This window comes from Poecilia reticulata, linkage group LG9 (assembly GCF_000633615.1).
Source record: "Poecilia reticulata strain Guanapo linkage group LG9, Guppy_female_1.0+MT, whole genome shotgun sequence".
Lineage (NCBI taxonomy): Eukaryota > Metazoa > Chordata > Actinopteri > Cyprinodontiformes > Poeciliidae > Poecilia > Poecilia reticulata.
In genome coordinates, this window is record NC_024339.1 from 2,857 (window position 1) to 19,967 (window position 17,111).

At 38.8% G+C, this 17,111-nt stretch overlaps 1 protein-coding gene across 1 annotated transcript in view; it reads right to left on the reverse strand.

Moving 5' to 3' along the window:
• Nucleotides 1-418: 418 nt before the first annotated feature.
• Nucleotides 419-17,111, reverse strand: part of LOC103469617 (voltage-dependent P/Q-type calcium channel subunit alpha-1A-like) — a gene marked incomplete at its 3' end in the record, with an annotated part of 23,325 nt that continues 6,632 nt past the window's right edge. The window contains exons 4-7 of the mRNA XM_008417392.2: nt 3,412-3,503; nt 2,439-2,591; nt 1,480-1,667; nt 419-522 (exon numbers count right to left, since the gene is read on the reverse strand). Of these exons, the coding sequence (XP_008415614.1) occupies nt 419-522; nt 1,480-1,667; nt 2,439-2,591; nt 3,412-3,503 (537 nt within the window). The remainder of the gene's footprint in view (nt 523-1,479; nt 1,668-2,438; nt 2,592-3,411; nt 3,504-17,111) is intronic.

Consider the following 17,111-nt stretch of genomic DNA (forward strand, 5'->3'; position numbering starts at 1 on the left):
TTCTATTTTTTGAGGAAAATATTCTGTCATGTTTATGTTGTTATGCACACAACTTAAAACAACAGTCTGCCAGTCCAAAGTCCTAATATTAGCTGATGAGCTGAATAGTGCGAAGATTGGCTTGCTACATGGGATTTCTTATAAAAGGGGATTAAAATAAAATGAATTTTGATTGGTGTAGAGGTCAAGTAGTTTGGCAAATGAAAAACAAGCAGTGCAGTGTAAGGTCTGCACTGYTCATCTGCAGATGTTATTCTTGCAGACAGTTATGCGAAAAAGCAGAGGATATGTAACTAATGTGTTTTCAACTACCTCAGTAAATGATAAGCATGTTTGGTTGAGAGTTTTTTTAAAACCTGCTTGTATTGTACAGAAGAAGAGAGCCCTCTGCTCAGGTCTGCTTGCAGTCCGTACTCACCCTGACAGCACGCCCAGCACCAGGTTGAGCATGAAGAACGACCCAATAATGATGAGAGGGATGAAGTAGAGCCAGTTCCACATGTTCCCAGAGGCATCATTGGCCTGAATACGAACACACAGACACAGAGGTTTAATGACTCGTCCATTTCATTACACTTAGAACTATTTTCTATCTGTATTTACATATATATCAACTATCCTAAAACCATGGTAGTCTATGTGTCTGTTGCTAGGGCTACGGTTAGGGCATATTCAACCTGGAAAGTCTCACACACAAAGAGGGTGGGTATTAGAAAATTTAATTGACAAATCAAAGTCTTTGGCGCTCGGACCCAGGAGGAAGATGTGGCAATGGAAACCGAGAGAATGACCCACTGTCTATGAAGATTAGTGACGCTTCCCTCCAGGGCCCAGACACTGCTGGTGGAGAGGATGCAGAAGATACAGTGATAGGTAAGAACTAACTCCATGGGTGTGTCCAGCCATCATGCTGTTCAGCAGCAAGACGGGTTCAGTGATTTGGTGAGAAATCTGTAAAAGTACCCACAAATAAAAGCAATAAACTGTCTGAAGTTGCTGGTTTGTAAATGCACAGAGACAAAACCCTTAGTCATGCCCTGTAGTCTGAAGGGATTAAAAAACATGTGCTTGATAGTATCATAAATTACATAAAATATGAATAACTTTGTTTGATTTGCTGTCAGACAAACGGAAAATAAGTATGTGTGATTTTATATAAAGTATGTAACTGTCAAAGATATACAGGCTTTCCTGTAGAAACCTGCTAGGAAAATGGATACTGCAGCACCTGAGCATCATTTATAAGCGAGTTAAGCAGGAAGCAATCAATTACTAATGTAGAACATGCAACATTGAAGCTTTTTTTCTCTTTTTTGAGAGAGATTCAGGACATGAATACTATTGCTATCAGTAATTCCTATTTAATACATATTAGACTGGGATTCATTATCTGCAAATCTGTATTTGACATCAAAGACATCAAACCACACATCTGGAACTATTTATCTCAATACACATGTTTTCTGTAGTAAAACTCACATTGTACAGGATGTCCACCCATCCTTCCATGGTGATACACTGGAAAACAGTGAGAATGGCAAACAGGATGTTGTCAAAGTTTGTGATCCCAAAGTTAGGTCCAAGCCAGTACTCTTCACAGATATTCCCTTTGCCACAGGTCCTTGCTGGAGGTTCAGGTCCACAAGGGAAATCTGCCACCTGCTCTTCTACAACCATAAACACACACACATTTATACACAGTTAAACACACCAAAGAAAAAAAGTCCAGATTTTCACATTGGGTCTGAAGTAACACTTTGTATGAAGGGGGGTGAATAAGACCGATATGACACTGTCATAAACATGACATAACACATGTCATGAACATAAATAAGCCGTCATGAATATTTATGACTGTTGTCATAAAGCGTCATTCGGTAAATTTTGACACTTTTAATACAAAGTTGACATTATTCAAAATGTCTTTGTTATGACAACTTGACATTAACCAATAAATCATTACTGATTTAAATTTGCTATAAAAGTATTACTGATTGCACTTTAAAAATTAGGTAACTTTATTTTATTAAAGGTAAAGTTTAAACAGTAATGATTTCTTAATGTTTATGACAGTGTCATGACAATCTTATTCACCCCCTTCGAATAAAGTGTTACCAAAGAAATTATTTGCAAATATCTTGCAGTTTTGAGGCAGATCAACTTATGATGACTAAAAAGCTGACAAATTCAAAACACAGATCTTTTGGGATATTATCTGTCTGCAGGTCCCACAATCCATCAAATGTGACTCACTGATATGTATAAGAAGTGTAGAGCCTTTAAACAAACAAGTATTATATCTGGAAACGCTACAGATCAAAATATGTCAAGTAGAAAATCTGTCACTTTTAACACTTAAAAAAATTCTCCTTTCAAACTGATAAGTGTTCAAGAGTCATGAATTTAGATGAAACCCTATTTGTGTTGATCTTGTTTACTTGTTCCATTCTTGAAACATGTTCGATGAAATTTGCCAATGTAGAAGTCCAGGCCGATGATGGCAAACATGAGAATGGCGAAGAAAAGCAGCATTCCGATCTGGAGCAGAGGTACCATCGCTTTCATAATGGACTTCAACACCACTTGAAGGCCTAAGAACAAATATGAGAAACACCTTAAACCAAAGCACATTCAAAGCTTAAAAAACATATTTAGAATATTTTATGCTCTAATGTCTTAAGTTGGTCGGACTTAATTTTTTCAAGGTGAATGCATAATAGGAAACAGGCTGATACAAACTAGAAATATTCTGATTTAGTTGTGGATAGTTTTACTATCTGATGAAGTTAGCCATTTATAATATCTACAAGTTGTTTAAAAATTAAGTTAAAAGCAGGAGGTGTAAGAGGCTACTACATGAATGAAGCATGAATAAAACATGACTGTTCTGTGCAAGGATCTCTCCTGCTCATATTACAGGCTGAGGCTTTCACTTACAATCCCAGGTGATGGACTATAGCTTATTAGAAATTGGCAAATAAACAAGAATGTTCAGTTTAGTGGTTAAGGTTATAAGTTAGTTCATGGTTGCAGCTATAATATGTGATCTTTTTTTAACAGAAGCAAACGATTTTTTTACTCAGCTGCAAAAATTATTTTCAAGGCAATGGAGGACACATTTTGTGAAATGAGTTGCCCTTTTGTAGGATACAGGGAAGTGCTTATGTGCTTCCATCCAACCTTTGGTGGTGGACCAGGTTGAGCAGGTCAGTATGGATGTGCTCCTGGTTTTTACCAGCGGAAAGTGCAGCTGCGCAAACTTGCTGGCTTGCACAGACGTGTTACTAGTTAAGCGTCAGAACAATATATATATATATATATATATATATATATATATATATATGCATACAATGGCAATCTGCAATCTTTATTAGTTGTTGTCATCACCAATCTCAGTATCTGAAAACTTACTTGGAATGCCAGAGACGAGTTTGAGAGGCCGCAGGACTCTGACTGCTCTCAGTGTTCTCAGATCAAAATCAGCCCCTACAGTGGCCAGGATCCTGCAAACACAACAAACAGTCAGATTCACAACCAGATGTTTCATATTCCCCTGACTCCATAGGTTCCCCCCAAAAAATGACCGACATATTAATATTACAAAGACTGTGATACACTTGTGGAGTGGCTCTCACATTTACACCACTGCATCATAAATGATAATAAAAGAGAAGAAATAATCACCACAACAACTACATAATCATTCTTTTTGAGATTTACAAAAAACAAAAAATGGGCATTTAAATTACAGGAGACTTTGAAAGACAACATACATCAAGAACCATTTCACAAAGTTCCACCCTGAAGTGGATAAAACAGCTGATTGCACGTTGCTGCCATCAACAGAAACAGTAACCTGAGGTTAAAGTTTCCACCTAACATTGAAAAGGTGAGGATAATTCTGATAGATCTGAGATTGTGAAGCAGAGTTTTCAGAGGGTTTTTTTATGCAGTGTCATTATATGCAACATCTGATCTGATCTGATCTGATCCGGACTGTCCACGGCAGGTCCCGCCCTGACCCTGCGTTTTGTTTTTCTTTGGACTGATTAATTCTGTTTTTGTTCCCAGTGGACTCTTGCCCTCCATTCGTCGCCCCTCCGCCCACCCTGATGGGTTGTTTTATGTTTTTTTGGACTCTAGCCCCCACCCATCCAACGCCCCTCCACCCGCCCTTGTGTTTTCTCGTGTTTTTGTTTTGGGGCGTCTGGTAGCCACCCTTGAAAAAGAGGGGGGTACTGTTGTGATCTGTGTTTTTCTGTGTAGTTATTTTGAGATTTTCTGTGTTTAGTCCTGTTTCCCTGTGAGTCTCTGTCCTGTCCTCCCTGTTGATTGATCCCAGCTGTGTCTAGTTTCCTGATTACCCTTCTCGTGTATTTAAGTCCACCTGTTGTCTTTGTCTCTTGTCGGATCCTCGTGGTGTGTACTACCCCCTGTCTTTTCCGTCGCTCCCTGAGAAACCTGTTCTTTGGATTATTTAATCATTAAAYCATCATCACTTTACCTGGGTCTGCCTGTGTCCTCTCTCACCTCACCAAAACCAAATCATGACGGCGTTTAACCATTCCATGGTTCTGTTCTTTGACTGCCCGTCAGCTTGTAGCACTAAAGGCTGAAACATTGTTTTGGACCAACAAAGCCTACATCTTCTATTTGTTTCACTCAATAGGTGGCAGTAAAATCCTTTTTACTTGTTCCTTGAACTTATAATTAATGTTTTCTCATCAGACTGATGTTTCATAGTAATATTACCCCATAGGTCCGTTTCCTGCACAGTGTCGTTTCTTACTTTTCCCTTGTAGCACAGTGTGATTGTGTTGGTGCAGCACCAGGCAGACTGCGGGAACGATGCATGTTATAGACCAAAGCAGACGGACAGCAAAAGGAGCAAGAGAACGAAACAGAGAGATACTTAGGGAGGGGAATCCAAGGCAGAGACCTTTTAGAGTGTTGCCATGGAAACAAAGGAGGCTAATCTCATTAGAAACTAGCAACCATAGGAGAAACACTGGAGAAGAGGGAGAACACAACACTTTCTCACAAATATCCCTTCAGCAGAGGTGGGTAGTAACTTAAAAAAACTGGACTGGTAGGAGTAGTTTTACTGCACCATACTTTGCACTTCTACTTCAGCCATGTTATTTGGATATAATGTTTCTCTTACTTGGGTACAATTTCAGGCTGCTTAGTGAAGCTCCAGCGGCTTCACTAAATAAAGGTCAAGCACATTTTGATCAAAAATGCTCCAGACAAAAACACGCCTACAGTTTATGTTCAAGTCTTGTTTGCACACAAGTTTCTTTGTTTTAACGTTATTTTGCTGAGCCTGCTGTTCTGTATGTAGGCACAGTGAATTTACACTGAATATTGTCTAACATGGTTCCTCTGAATAAAATAGTTATTTTGTAGCAATGCCATTTTATTCATTTTTTTAAACACCAGAATTTGCACATTATTTTGGTCTGTGGTCAGTTATATCATTTTCACAAATTTGATCGGTTGTTAACAACCAGTCAGTCAGTACTTGAGTATCCAACCCTATAATGCCAAACGTATCATATGTGATACTTGAGTTTTTGAGACCTCCAAATGAGCAGTGTGACATTTTTTCCCTAAAAAACCCGATGTATACAATTGGACACATATAGTGCACTGATAATCCAACAGGGGGTAGTAACTTTCTCACCAGAGGCCTTTCCACTGATACTACAATACTGCCATGGCAAAGGACTGGGACACGTGGTTTCAGCAGGAAAACTTTGCCAATTTTAAAAGGCTATGGTAAGAAAAAAAAATTGTTTTGGGGTGAACTATCAATAGGAACACTTACTGAGTTGATGCAATGTAAAATTACTTAGTATTTTATCATAAGTTTTTTGTAAAACCGTGTTGAAAAGTGATGTATCAAATTTGATGCAGTGGGTCAGTTAACTTGAAAAATCTGTCAATTGTCTTTTTTATTGTACTTCATGTATTTTACATCACGTCAAGCAATGTACAGTCTTTTTATATAAACTAATGACATGTTTGCATGTTCATAATTTGGTACATTTATAGCTTAAAAATAGATGTGCAACTTGCACCTTTTGCTTATTTTCATTGAAAATTGACCAATTCAAAGATAAAATAAACACTGTTTTTTGTGCCTGTGTGTTTTTTTTAGATGGCAAAGACATACACTGTTGAAAATATTCTGAATATGATTCAAGTGACATCGAGCAGCTAGGGGAGGATGAGCATGAGGATGAGGATGAGGAATGGACTCCTGCAAGGATTGAGGAACACCCAGATAGCGGAAATGATGAAGAAGAGGAAAACCCAGATAAGGATGATGATGATGAAGCACCAGAAATCCCAAAGGACAAAACRCCAAAGCAGTTGGGAAAGAGCAAAGTGAAAAGGAAGGAGTATCGCTGGAAAAAAAAAAAACAGTTTGAAGCATTGACCTTCTTGATATGCTTTCTGCACTGTACAAGTTCAGCTTCAGATCCCGAAGATGGTACATCTACATTTGGTGGCACACCATCACAGTGGCAGTAATCAATGCATGGATCCGCTACAGAACCTGGAGAAACTGCATCCCAGGCAGAAACACCTGCCCCTGCGAAGGTTTCAGGCCTCTGTTGCCACTGCACTCACAAGGGCACGAGAGGTCAGAAAGTGTGGCAGACCTTTGTCCTCTCCGGAAGCAACGCCAACCCCTCCTAGGAGGAGGAAAACCACTGAGTTGCCCCCTGATGTGAGAAAGAACGGTCTCAATCATTTCTCAACATGGGAAACCCGACAGAGATGCCAGCACTGTGTGGGCCACTTTGCCCATGTGTTCTGTGAGAAATGCAGAGTGCATTTTTGTCTGAACAAGGACAGAAACCGTTTCCAAGCCTATCATAATGCAAAATAAAAAGGTTCTGAGCCACAATACGTGTAGAAAATAACTGAAATGTTATGTTCTCGAGACTGCCACCCTGCCAGTTCCATTGGTGGATTTGTTATTGCTGCATTGTTGTAGCACTTTTCATGTTTGGAATTAACAATTTATCTGAGTTATTTGTGTTTTATTATGTTTTTGTTTGTTCAAGAAAAAATAATCTTTGAGCATTGTGACCCGATGTATCAAATATGATACAAAATGAAACTCATATATGGAAAATGATATTTGAAAAAAAATGTTTTTGTTTGTTCAGAGGGACCAATAAAGGCTCCAGTTTCAAAGAATTGGAATTTTCTGTCAGTTATTTCATGGTGTGGGCTTTACAGGGTCATTTTCTTTTGCTCTTACTTGAACTATTTTCTGGATGACTGTTTTATACTTTTGAGTAAATATACATTGAAGTAATTGGAAGCTCATCATAAATAAAACACCATCAACAGGAAAAGAAGAAATCTTAATCATTTTTACACTTAGCTATTATAATGGTTTCAGATATGACTTAATGTTGTGTGCTCTGGATAAAGGAAGACAAACTAAGGTTCTCCGTTTCATGTTTCTAACCATAGAGCTGCTAAATCTCAATGTGTGCTTCTCAGAYCACTGAGCAGGCGGAAACTGTTAGAAACACTGGACAGGATGAAACAATGCTTTCTATGACACACTCACTTAGGTCCAAGCATCTGTGATCTGCTAAAGATAAATGTTATGGGTGGATCTGATGAGACTTGACTATTAACTAGTTTGTTTTCAACAGACATCCTAGCTCCAAGATTCCTGCCTCCAAAGCTACAGAAAGTCTCAGCTTATTGCATGAGTAATTATCACTACAGAAGGCAAAGAATAACTAAGCAAGTGTTACATGCAGCAGAAGCAGTCAAAGTCCTGGAAGCCATGCTAAMGCTAACAGACCTTAGATATAGCAAAACAATCAGAGGTGTTATTACACCGAGAAAAAGCTGTGAAAGCGAAACCGACCATTAAAAGCATATGGTGGTGCTTTGGGTATAAAAGGGTCAGCTACAATAAAATTATTTAACACTTTCAGTTTGTCAAAAGAATGTAGAGATTTAAGCAGCAGGAGGGCACAGCAGACTGTACTGCTGATGTCAGTATGTTACCAGAACTGTGAAGACTGGCTGACTGACAGAAAACCATGGAAATGACCAATACTGAAAGCAGGCTGAAGGGTGTGGTTCATAATAACTACATTATTATATTACTGTTGTGTTTTCAGTGAGTGATACTTAGTTTGGAAAGGAATGTTTGTAAAGCAGCAGTTCCTGGTTAACCTAATAAATTCCCACTTTGTAAGACTTTGTAACATCCTGTTGGATGGAGTCTCACATCCCCTGTCAGAGATGACAGTGATCTCACAGAGAAAACTGAAAGAATAATTCAAATGTTCCTGTTTAAACCTGACCAGATGACTGTGTGGATGGTCTGAGGTCCTTCTCACTGGTGAGACAGCAGGCTGCCCAGGGCTCTAAATGTTGGAGGAAGTGCTGTTTTAAAACAAATAAAAAATTAATAATATTGTGATGCAACAAGTTAGAGGTATTTTAAACACAATCAAAACATTTACTTTCCAAAAAATGGATGCGTTTTTTTGTTTGTTTGTTTTGGGGTTTTTTTTGTATTTTGTTTTTGCTCTTGAAGTTTCTCTAATTGTGGCCCTTTATATCATTTGACCCCTCCGTTTTATCCCACATTACTGCCTCACATTTATAAGAAAAATTCCTCTTGAATCGTGACTATCTAAAAGATTAAAAGGCAAAAAAAAAATTCCAACAGCAGCACCCCAGAACTCCACAGTAAACCATTATTCACAAATAAAGAAAACATGGAGCCTTACCCAGACTGGCCCACAAGACACTGACAACTGCAGAATCCAGGAAGTGACAAAAGAAGCCAGAACAACATGCCAAGCTCAGCTAACATACAGAAAGGCAAGAGCACACTTAACATATTACATTAATCCAAAAAAAAAAAGTCTCATCAACATTTATAAACTGGGTGTGGTGTTTAGCATAAGTGCATATGAAGTTGCTGGTTCATTCAGTCCATCTATGAATAGACACAGCTCTCTCAGCTTTGCAGTCACAAGCTGCATCTTCCTACATGCCAGCTTTTGATTCCCTCCATAAAGTTTAAGCAAGGACGCGTGCAAAGATTCACTATTATTAACGAAAAGCAACACAACAAAAAGATCAAATTCCCCGTGATTCTGCCTTTCTATGTATTTTATTAGGACAAAATTAAGTACATGTGTTGGCAACAACCCAAGTAACCGACATCTACAAAGAAATTATAGTCCATAAATGTTCCCTGCAGTTTGAAGTTCATCAGTTTTTTTGTTACCTTCTGATCAAATCCTTCTGATGTCTATTTCCTGTAACCTGATTGTCTGTCCTCCCTGTCCTTATGTGATTTTGCACGTGATTCAGCATGGTTTTATTCTTGCCGGTATTATCCACATTCTTTCATGTCTTTGTGAGCCTGTTCGAGTTAAGGTTCCTACAACTCATCATCAAATGAGACTACTGTTCTCTTCTTCCACAACAAAATATGCTCTGACCAAATGAAGGATCCAGCAGACCAGAAAATGGATTTAGCAGCATTCCTTACACAAAGGTGTTTAAATCCTTCTGTGTGTCCACTGCTGCTAGAAGAAGTTGAAAACCTCAGTCCTCTTCACCACAAAACCCCGTGCTGAACCAGTTCAGTGGAGGACTCAGTCTGGACCACCTGCAGCACTGCTGTGGTCATGTGGGGTCTAGCTGTGGTCTCCACAGCCCCCTCCTCACCCAGGAGCCTAAAAGCCCAGGTTTTGCCTCAGCCCTCTGGAGCTGAAGCAGCCGGCACCCCACCATCAATTAAAATCGTAGAACAACCATCTCAGCCCATCTCAGCTCTCTGCATGATACACAGTCTCAGAATGTTTCACTGTGGCTCTACTAACTGACCTCCAGAGCAACTCAGTTCAGTTGAGTTTATTTGAACAGTGCTAATTCACAAGAAATGTCAAGGCACTTTACAAAAAAATTACAAATTCAATTCAGTTACAATTGTTACAGGATGTATGCTGTTGTACTTTGGTCTCAACCCTTCTAGTTTTGTTGTCTGAATTAACCCCAGTTTTGCAGTTGACATTGTGTTCGCCAAAAGCAAAGTTGTTTCTGGTTTTGGTTCAGTGGGTGTTGTGCAGGCTGCCTAGACAAGGCTCACAGTCATACCATTATGTCTGTGCCAAAGTACAACTGTGACTGCAGAGATAAAAGTTAACAGATGGTGTTCCTTTAAAAACCAAATATTATCTTTATTTCTTCTAACAGAACATTTTGACGAAAATATTAGAAGTAAAAAAAAAAGACAGCACACTGACCACAGGAACCAAACCACAAAACTGTTGTCAAATTGCTCTTCCATTAATAAAGGAGCATAAAACATGCCTCCATTTATGATGCAGGAAATGCTGTTGCACTCATAGAAAAAGATCTTTGGGACAAAAATGGGTTCCGTTTGGTCACCAGCAACCAAGAACATACGCTCAAAAAGTTAGTTCAATGGACTTTGTTTTGGACCGGGAGGTACATATCTTGAACAAAACCTTCTCATATAAAACACAAACAAAATAATACAGATTCTATTTGAACTGTAGAACATAATATTTTAGTTGTGTCTTCTGTAATATCAGACTGATTTTTATGAAATTTAAAGTTCACTGGACTTTTATTCTAACCCATTAGATGAGCTTAGARTTTGTCAGGAGGATCAATGCAGTTCTTAACATAATGTTAATGTATGAACCTGGACTGGTGTGTGTTGCTGGACATTTGTATAAAGTTACTTAAAGTTAGTAAATCTAGTTAATTGTAGGTGACAAATGAAATGATACAGGAGAGTTATAAAATAAAGAAGATCCCCTCTTTATCAAGCTGTCTGTTACGTTTTAAATCAGTCAAAACAAAGAATCTATCAGCCACCCTACATGGAGTGCAGCGTGGGTTGTGTTGTTGATTTTCAGCTCTCCCTTTCTTAACAAAGAAGAAACCTCCAGCAGAAGCAGAACCTGGTTTAGTGACAAGTCATGTAACTCATGACACAACTTGTCATGAGTCATGTGACAAGTTACAAGGTTATGTTGAAAGGCTCCAACACTCAGTGTGAGGACTATTGAACTGAACCAGAAAAACATGACAATGTAAAACAAAGATCCTCCATTAGATCTTTGCACAGCCTGATATCAGGAATGTTTATTTTTTAAAAGCTTCTGTTGGCTCTAGTGGCCTTTATTTGTTAGTGAATTGACAGGAAAGTAGGTAAAGAGAGAGGTGAAGACATACAGCAAAGGTCATCAGGCCTGTGACGTCCAAGTTGAGGACTCGGACGTCTGGGGTACTACCATCGCAGTACCCCAGAGTAAACTTTATTTAATCATACATAAATCTGATAGACAATTATATGTACTAGATATAAAACATGTATAACTCAGAAAAGCCCACACACAATTTTCTGTGATTGTTGCAGATTCTTAAAGTTAACAATAAATAACTGATATGGTTCTCTTCAAACCTTTGGTTTCTAATATGAAAACAGTATGAAGCTGAGGGTAGTGATCTGAAGATAATTTTAATAATATTGCACATGGACTTGGACTAATGGTAAAGTAGGTGTTCTTTATTGCTAAATTTGAAACTTAGCAACTTGCAACACAAATCGGTCCAGCTGTCACATCTAACGAACTCAGTACTTAGTGAGTCATTGCTGTTCTCTAATTGCCATAAGGCTTGAAATAGTGATTTGTTATTGTTGGTATGTGTGTTGATTCATGTTTTAGTGTATATGAATGCGGAGCTCTTTGCAGTCTCTRTGAGGATCAGCTGCCTCCCCTGACCACACTGCAGAAGCTATCAGTGTAGCGCAGCCCTGATAAGATGTCCAGACCGCTGCTGTAATGGCCTCCATCCACGGCCCAGCCCTTCAATTATGGTTATCATATGAGTCTGCTGAACACCAATTCAATAAAGGCCTGCTTGGGCTGCTCCCAACATCACACACAAACACACACACAAACTTGAAAAGCTTGGCTGGCTCACAGGCTCTGCAAATCTGTCAATATACACTCAAACACACGCACACACACATGCACACATATTCTCCCGCAGCTCATAAATGATACAGTTGAGAAAAATCTCCCTGGAACTCTCATATTGCATTGTGTATTGCATATAATAAATATTGATATTTTTTTGCATTCTATGGAACTATTACATAAAACAGGATTGTTTGAAATCTGGAAAAACCAAAGCAGTTGTTAATCTAACACTGACTTTGGTTCTGTCTGCCTGGAGAGACTCATTCTAAAACATCCGCGTTTGGCTAGTTCTGACCAGTGATAGTTTCAAAAACTAAAAGAACGACCTCCATAGAAAGGTGCACACTGTCTTGATTAGGCTGTGGTGGTACATCAGCTGGTGTGATGCCCAAGACAGAAAACAGAGTAGACCATAGAGAGGAAGCACTGGCAGCCAGATAAAAGGTTTTTATGCTGAGGAAAAACAACCGTTTAAAGATAAAACTGAATAGAGCAACTATCTGTGAGCTGAGCACTAGGTTGGGGCAACCAGTTGAGAATCTGCTTTGTGGAGGGTTAAGTAAAATGGAGTTCAGTTCTATGTGAGCTAACCATTCCATTGTTTTCTCAAGCCTGCCTAAACAGTTTCATATAGCCATCACTTCCAGGCATTTCCCACACAGAAGTTACTTGAATTTAAGAGGAAACTGATTCTGCAGAAGCATGTCGCCTGCTACTTTTAAATAAGGAAGGGAGACTTGATCACAGCTTGATCACAGCTTGAGTCTGTTATTCTTTTTTTTGCAAGGGGTGGTATTATGTATTTTCCAGTGACATAGTGATATTTTATAGCATATTCAAGAGTTACCTTCAGTTATTATAAAATGCTGTAAATAACAAACATGACTTAAAAGAAATGTGTCTTAGTAATTGATGCTTTAAAATTGGGCTTCTGTCTCTTTAAGAAGTTCCTGCTCTTTCTGACACTCTGCCTTCAGGAAGTCAGCACAACATTCTTAGAAGCATCGGACTGAGAAGTAGTTTACAAGATGAGCTAAGCAGACACTCAGTTCCACCAGGTGTTTGCTAGTTGTTGCTAATGCTAGTCTGGAGGAGCTCAGTGGGGGACAGGCAGAGGAGGAGCGCTGTGTGAGGTGGAGGCTCAGGTGTAGACTGTAGCTCTGAGGAGGAGCTTTGTGGAAAAGGCGGTGCTTGGTGAGATTAAGTGTTTCTGTTCTAGTGGCGAAGGATTTCTCAAACATGCATGAAAGAATAAATGAAACACTCCAGGTGATTTTGATGAGGGAATAATATAAAATGATATAAGTTCAAAATAGTTATTACATAACACTGCCCTTTTAAGATTGACTCCTCTTTCTAGTAGTGGATGCTGTGCATTTGGAAGAATTTTTGCTGCTTTTTTTATTTTTAGACATTTGTTAGGTTGACCAACCACTTTTAGTTTGGTAATCAGCAACAAGAACAAGGTGATTTGCAACTGGTAGAAGTTGCTTCTGTATGTTTGTCTTTAACCAAATCAAAAGACGCTGCTGCGCCCTGTGCCTTCCCTTTCCATGTGTCTAGTCATGTGAAGAGATAGTAAATAAACAATTACTAATCATTCAGGCCATAAAGGCTACTTACAATAACTGAACATATGATTTAGCTAACATGTCTTAGTAAATTAGATCCTTTTTCTGTTTGCCCACAGTGACCATCATGGGTTAGTAAAGAACGTGAAAATATTGTGATATGGCTCACAGTTACATTTTCTACCCAGTACTACATCTTTGAGCTATGTCTTACCATACACATTTTGTTGTATGAGCTGCACATTGATTGGTGCAGTTGGTGGCATCATTGCCTGGCAACGAGAAGGTTCTGAGTTCAGATCAGTCTGGGCTCTTTGCATATTCTCCCCATGCATGTGTGGTTTTCTCTCTGGGTCCTCTGGCCTCCTGCCACAGTCCAAAAGGCTTGATTGGTTGGTCTAAATAAATGTGCATGGATTTTGTTGTACAGTCAGACACATTTTAAGGTTGAGAAGAAAGTAGAAAAAAAACTAAACTTTTTATAATTATTTAAGGAGTATTGTTAGATCAGATCTTTACAAGATTTGAAATACTTATTACCCCATAAAGATTAGTCAGCTTTACTGTTCTCATCAGTCATTACTGTTACTGTTATTTTGAAATGATCCTGGCAGAATACGTCTCAGCCTGATAGTTGCTTAATGCCTCTGCTCCTCTCTTCCTCCAGGGCATGCTGTCAGAAACGCCGTGTGCCTGTCAGAGGGGATTGCATTCTGTCGGCCACACCAGTTGTACATGTTGCCATTTTTGTAACTTTGTATGCTGTACAAGTCAGCAAACAGGAAGTGCAGCATGATATTCTAAAAGAATATTTAGTTGATGCAAAGTCGAATATCAACACTGCGGTGATAATTATAGTAAAATTTGTATTACTCTCAAAAATGCGTATAAGATCTAAGAGGAACAAGTACAAGGTCAAACTGTATAATGTTATATTATCAGTGGACTCTCTCTAGTTTCTTCTTCTGCTGCTAACTACTGAATTCAGGCAGATTTAAAATCAGCTGAAATGAGCTCCATATGGCCGCAGTCTGACCAGCTGCTGGCAGTCTTCTACTTTCTTTTTCATTGGCACTCTTTGATTAAATGTTCTACTGGGAAAGATCACCGACATCACTCTGCATTTCATTCACAAAGAAACACGGTTGTATTAGCGAGGGAGTCTCCGGCCTGCGATCAGGATAAACTGAGGCTTTGGATCCAAACAAGCTTCTGGACAAACAGTGGTCCTGCTTTGCTCCTGTAGTGTTTATAGTTGTTGAAATGTCACAATTTATCAAGAAAAATATGCAAAACAAAACACTCAACAGTTATTTGTTGTTGTTAATAAGTTTAATCTTTAGTTAGAGAGATTAAAGCAGTGTTTCTCAACCTTTTTTGGGCCAGCGCCCCCTAGCCTTTATCTAGGTCCCTCACCGCCCCCCCCCAAAGAATTTGTAGGCTGACTATTATTTTATTATTAATATTACTATCACTATTGTAGATGTTTTGATTTTTATGCTTGTTTCTGTATTTATCATCAAAAATAATTTCCCAGAGAACAAAAAAGTTATGGGAGTAGAAATTATTTTCACAGGCGTCTATGAAAATGCAATGAACATTCAACACTCTGATTGGAGGCCTAACAGCAGCCAATCAGAGTGGAAAAATATTCCTATTCTTTGCCATTTTCTAGTTGTTAAATATTCCACAAAATGACCAGATAAAAGATGTTCAACATGCCAGTTTAAACTTTGAACTATTTGCAAACCGACTGAGCTCTGCAACATTAAAACATGGATAGAGCTGTAACTACATTAATCATAGCTCTTCTTCTCTTCAGCGTTTGTCAGTTTCTGGTGGTGCAGCTCTGTGCTGCCTTCAGGAGAATGGGACATCAGAGTATCATCCATAAAACTTCACCCACATGGCATTTATTGTGCAAACCAGAGCTTTCAGTGGAAAAACTAAAGTTCCAGATCCTTTTAATGCCATACAAATATGAGACAGAAACATAGATTATATCTTTATATAAACCTGTCTATTGATTTATAGATTAATAGTTTTAATGGACAGAAATTACAAAGAACAAATCTGGTTCTTAATCAAATCCTAATCGAAAGTGTCATGGAGTCATCAGCCTCATGACATTAATATTGACATAAAAAATAATATTGAAGAAATAAATATATCAAATCTAGTTAAAAACATAAATAAGTGATAAGTTTTATTTACTGTTAATATATATTTATTCTCAGTACTAGATATGGTCAGTGTTTGTTAGCTAACAGAAGCTAACAAACACTGAATAGAAGAAGAGCTGCCATCGATACAGTTGCAGCCAAGCATGGTTTAATGTTACACAGTACAGTTTTASCARKTTTTGTGCATTTAAGGTGTAAAGTTTACCTTCGACCAAACGCCCCCCAAAGGCATCCCAGCGCCCCCCTTTTGTAAAAATGTCCGCCAGCGCCCCCTGCCGTCCTCTGAACGTCCCCTGGGGGCCAGTACCGCCCACGTTGAGAACCGCTTGATTAAAGTGTTCATATGTGCACATGTCCATGCAACATATTAAGTGAACTCATGGATGATTTTTATGTACATTCATTTTTCCTCATTTCATATTCAGAGGTGTTTCAACAACAACTTGAACATTGTGGTTAGCTTTTGGGAAATGTTGCTTATTTCCTTCTTGGTTGACTGAAAATATCTGTCTGCCTAAGATGTGAATAATTTTGGGCTTAGCCATAGAACTACATCAAAAGTTATGAACCATCCCATCAGCTACAGCAGCATTTATGTCAGCAGTCCAGTGTTTTAACAACCATCCATTTGGACACATAGTGTGTTATAAGGTTCTGCCAAACAGATGATAGTCAACTGTTTGTGGTCAATCTGCAGGGAAAGTAAATGTGTGCTGCTTTGAGCTCAAAGGCCAAATACACTTTGCTCTCTTATTGTAATAATGCAGATCAAAGGTTGCCGAGTACTGAATGTCTCAGAAGAGACAGACTTAGTGAGCCAGATGGGCTGAGTTGAATCAGGAGGCTCAGTGCTGACCGCCCTCAAAAGCCACTATGCTACTTTCATTATTTATTCATAAAGAAGCTGTTTCCCTGTCATCGTTATATTAATAAAGTATATCACAAACATTTCAATCAGACCTCCAGACCTGTGAAAAATAGTTTCTTAAAACAGAAACATAAAAAGCACAGATCTATACACGACTGCAGAAGCAGACATTTTTGTGGATCCTGTGTGTTTCTAACATTTCCAGTGAGTGCCTCCCTTTGTGTTCAGCTAGTGGGAATGAAAACTCAGATGACTTGCAGTGGGAGGAGCAGCAGGTATAATGAGGTGTTTGGGAATTGGCCTGCTGCTCTGCTTGTTGCAGCGAGGCTCTTGGTACAAACCCAGGATGGTCCAAATAAATCCAAAAGCATCATGTAAGACAAACTGAGTAGTTCCCTGCTGAGTCCAGCTGTCGCTCTGGGACTTTTTACAGCATAACAGTATCCTCTGCCACTGCCATCAC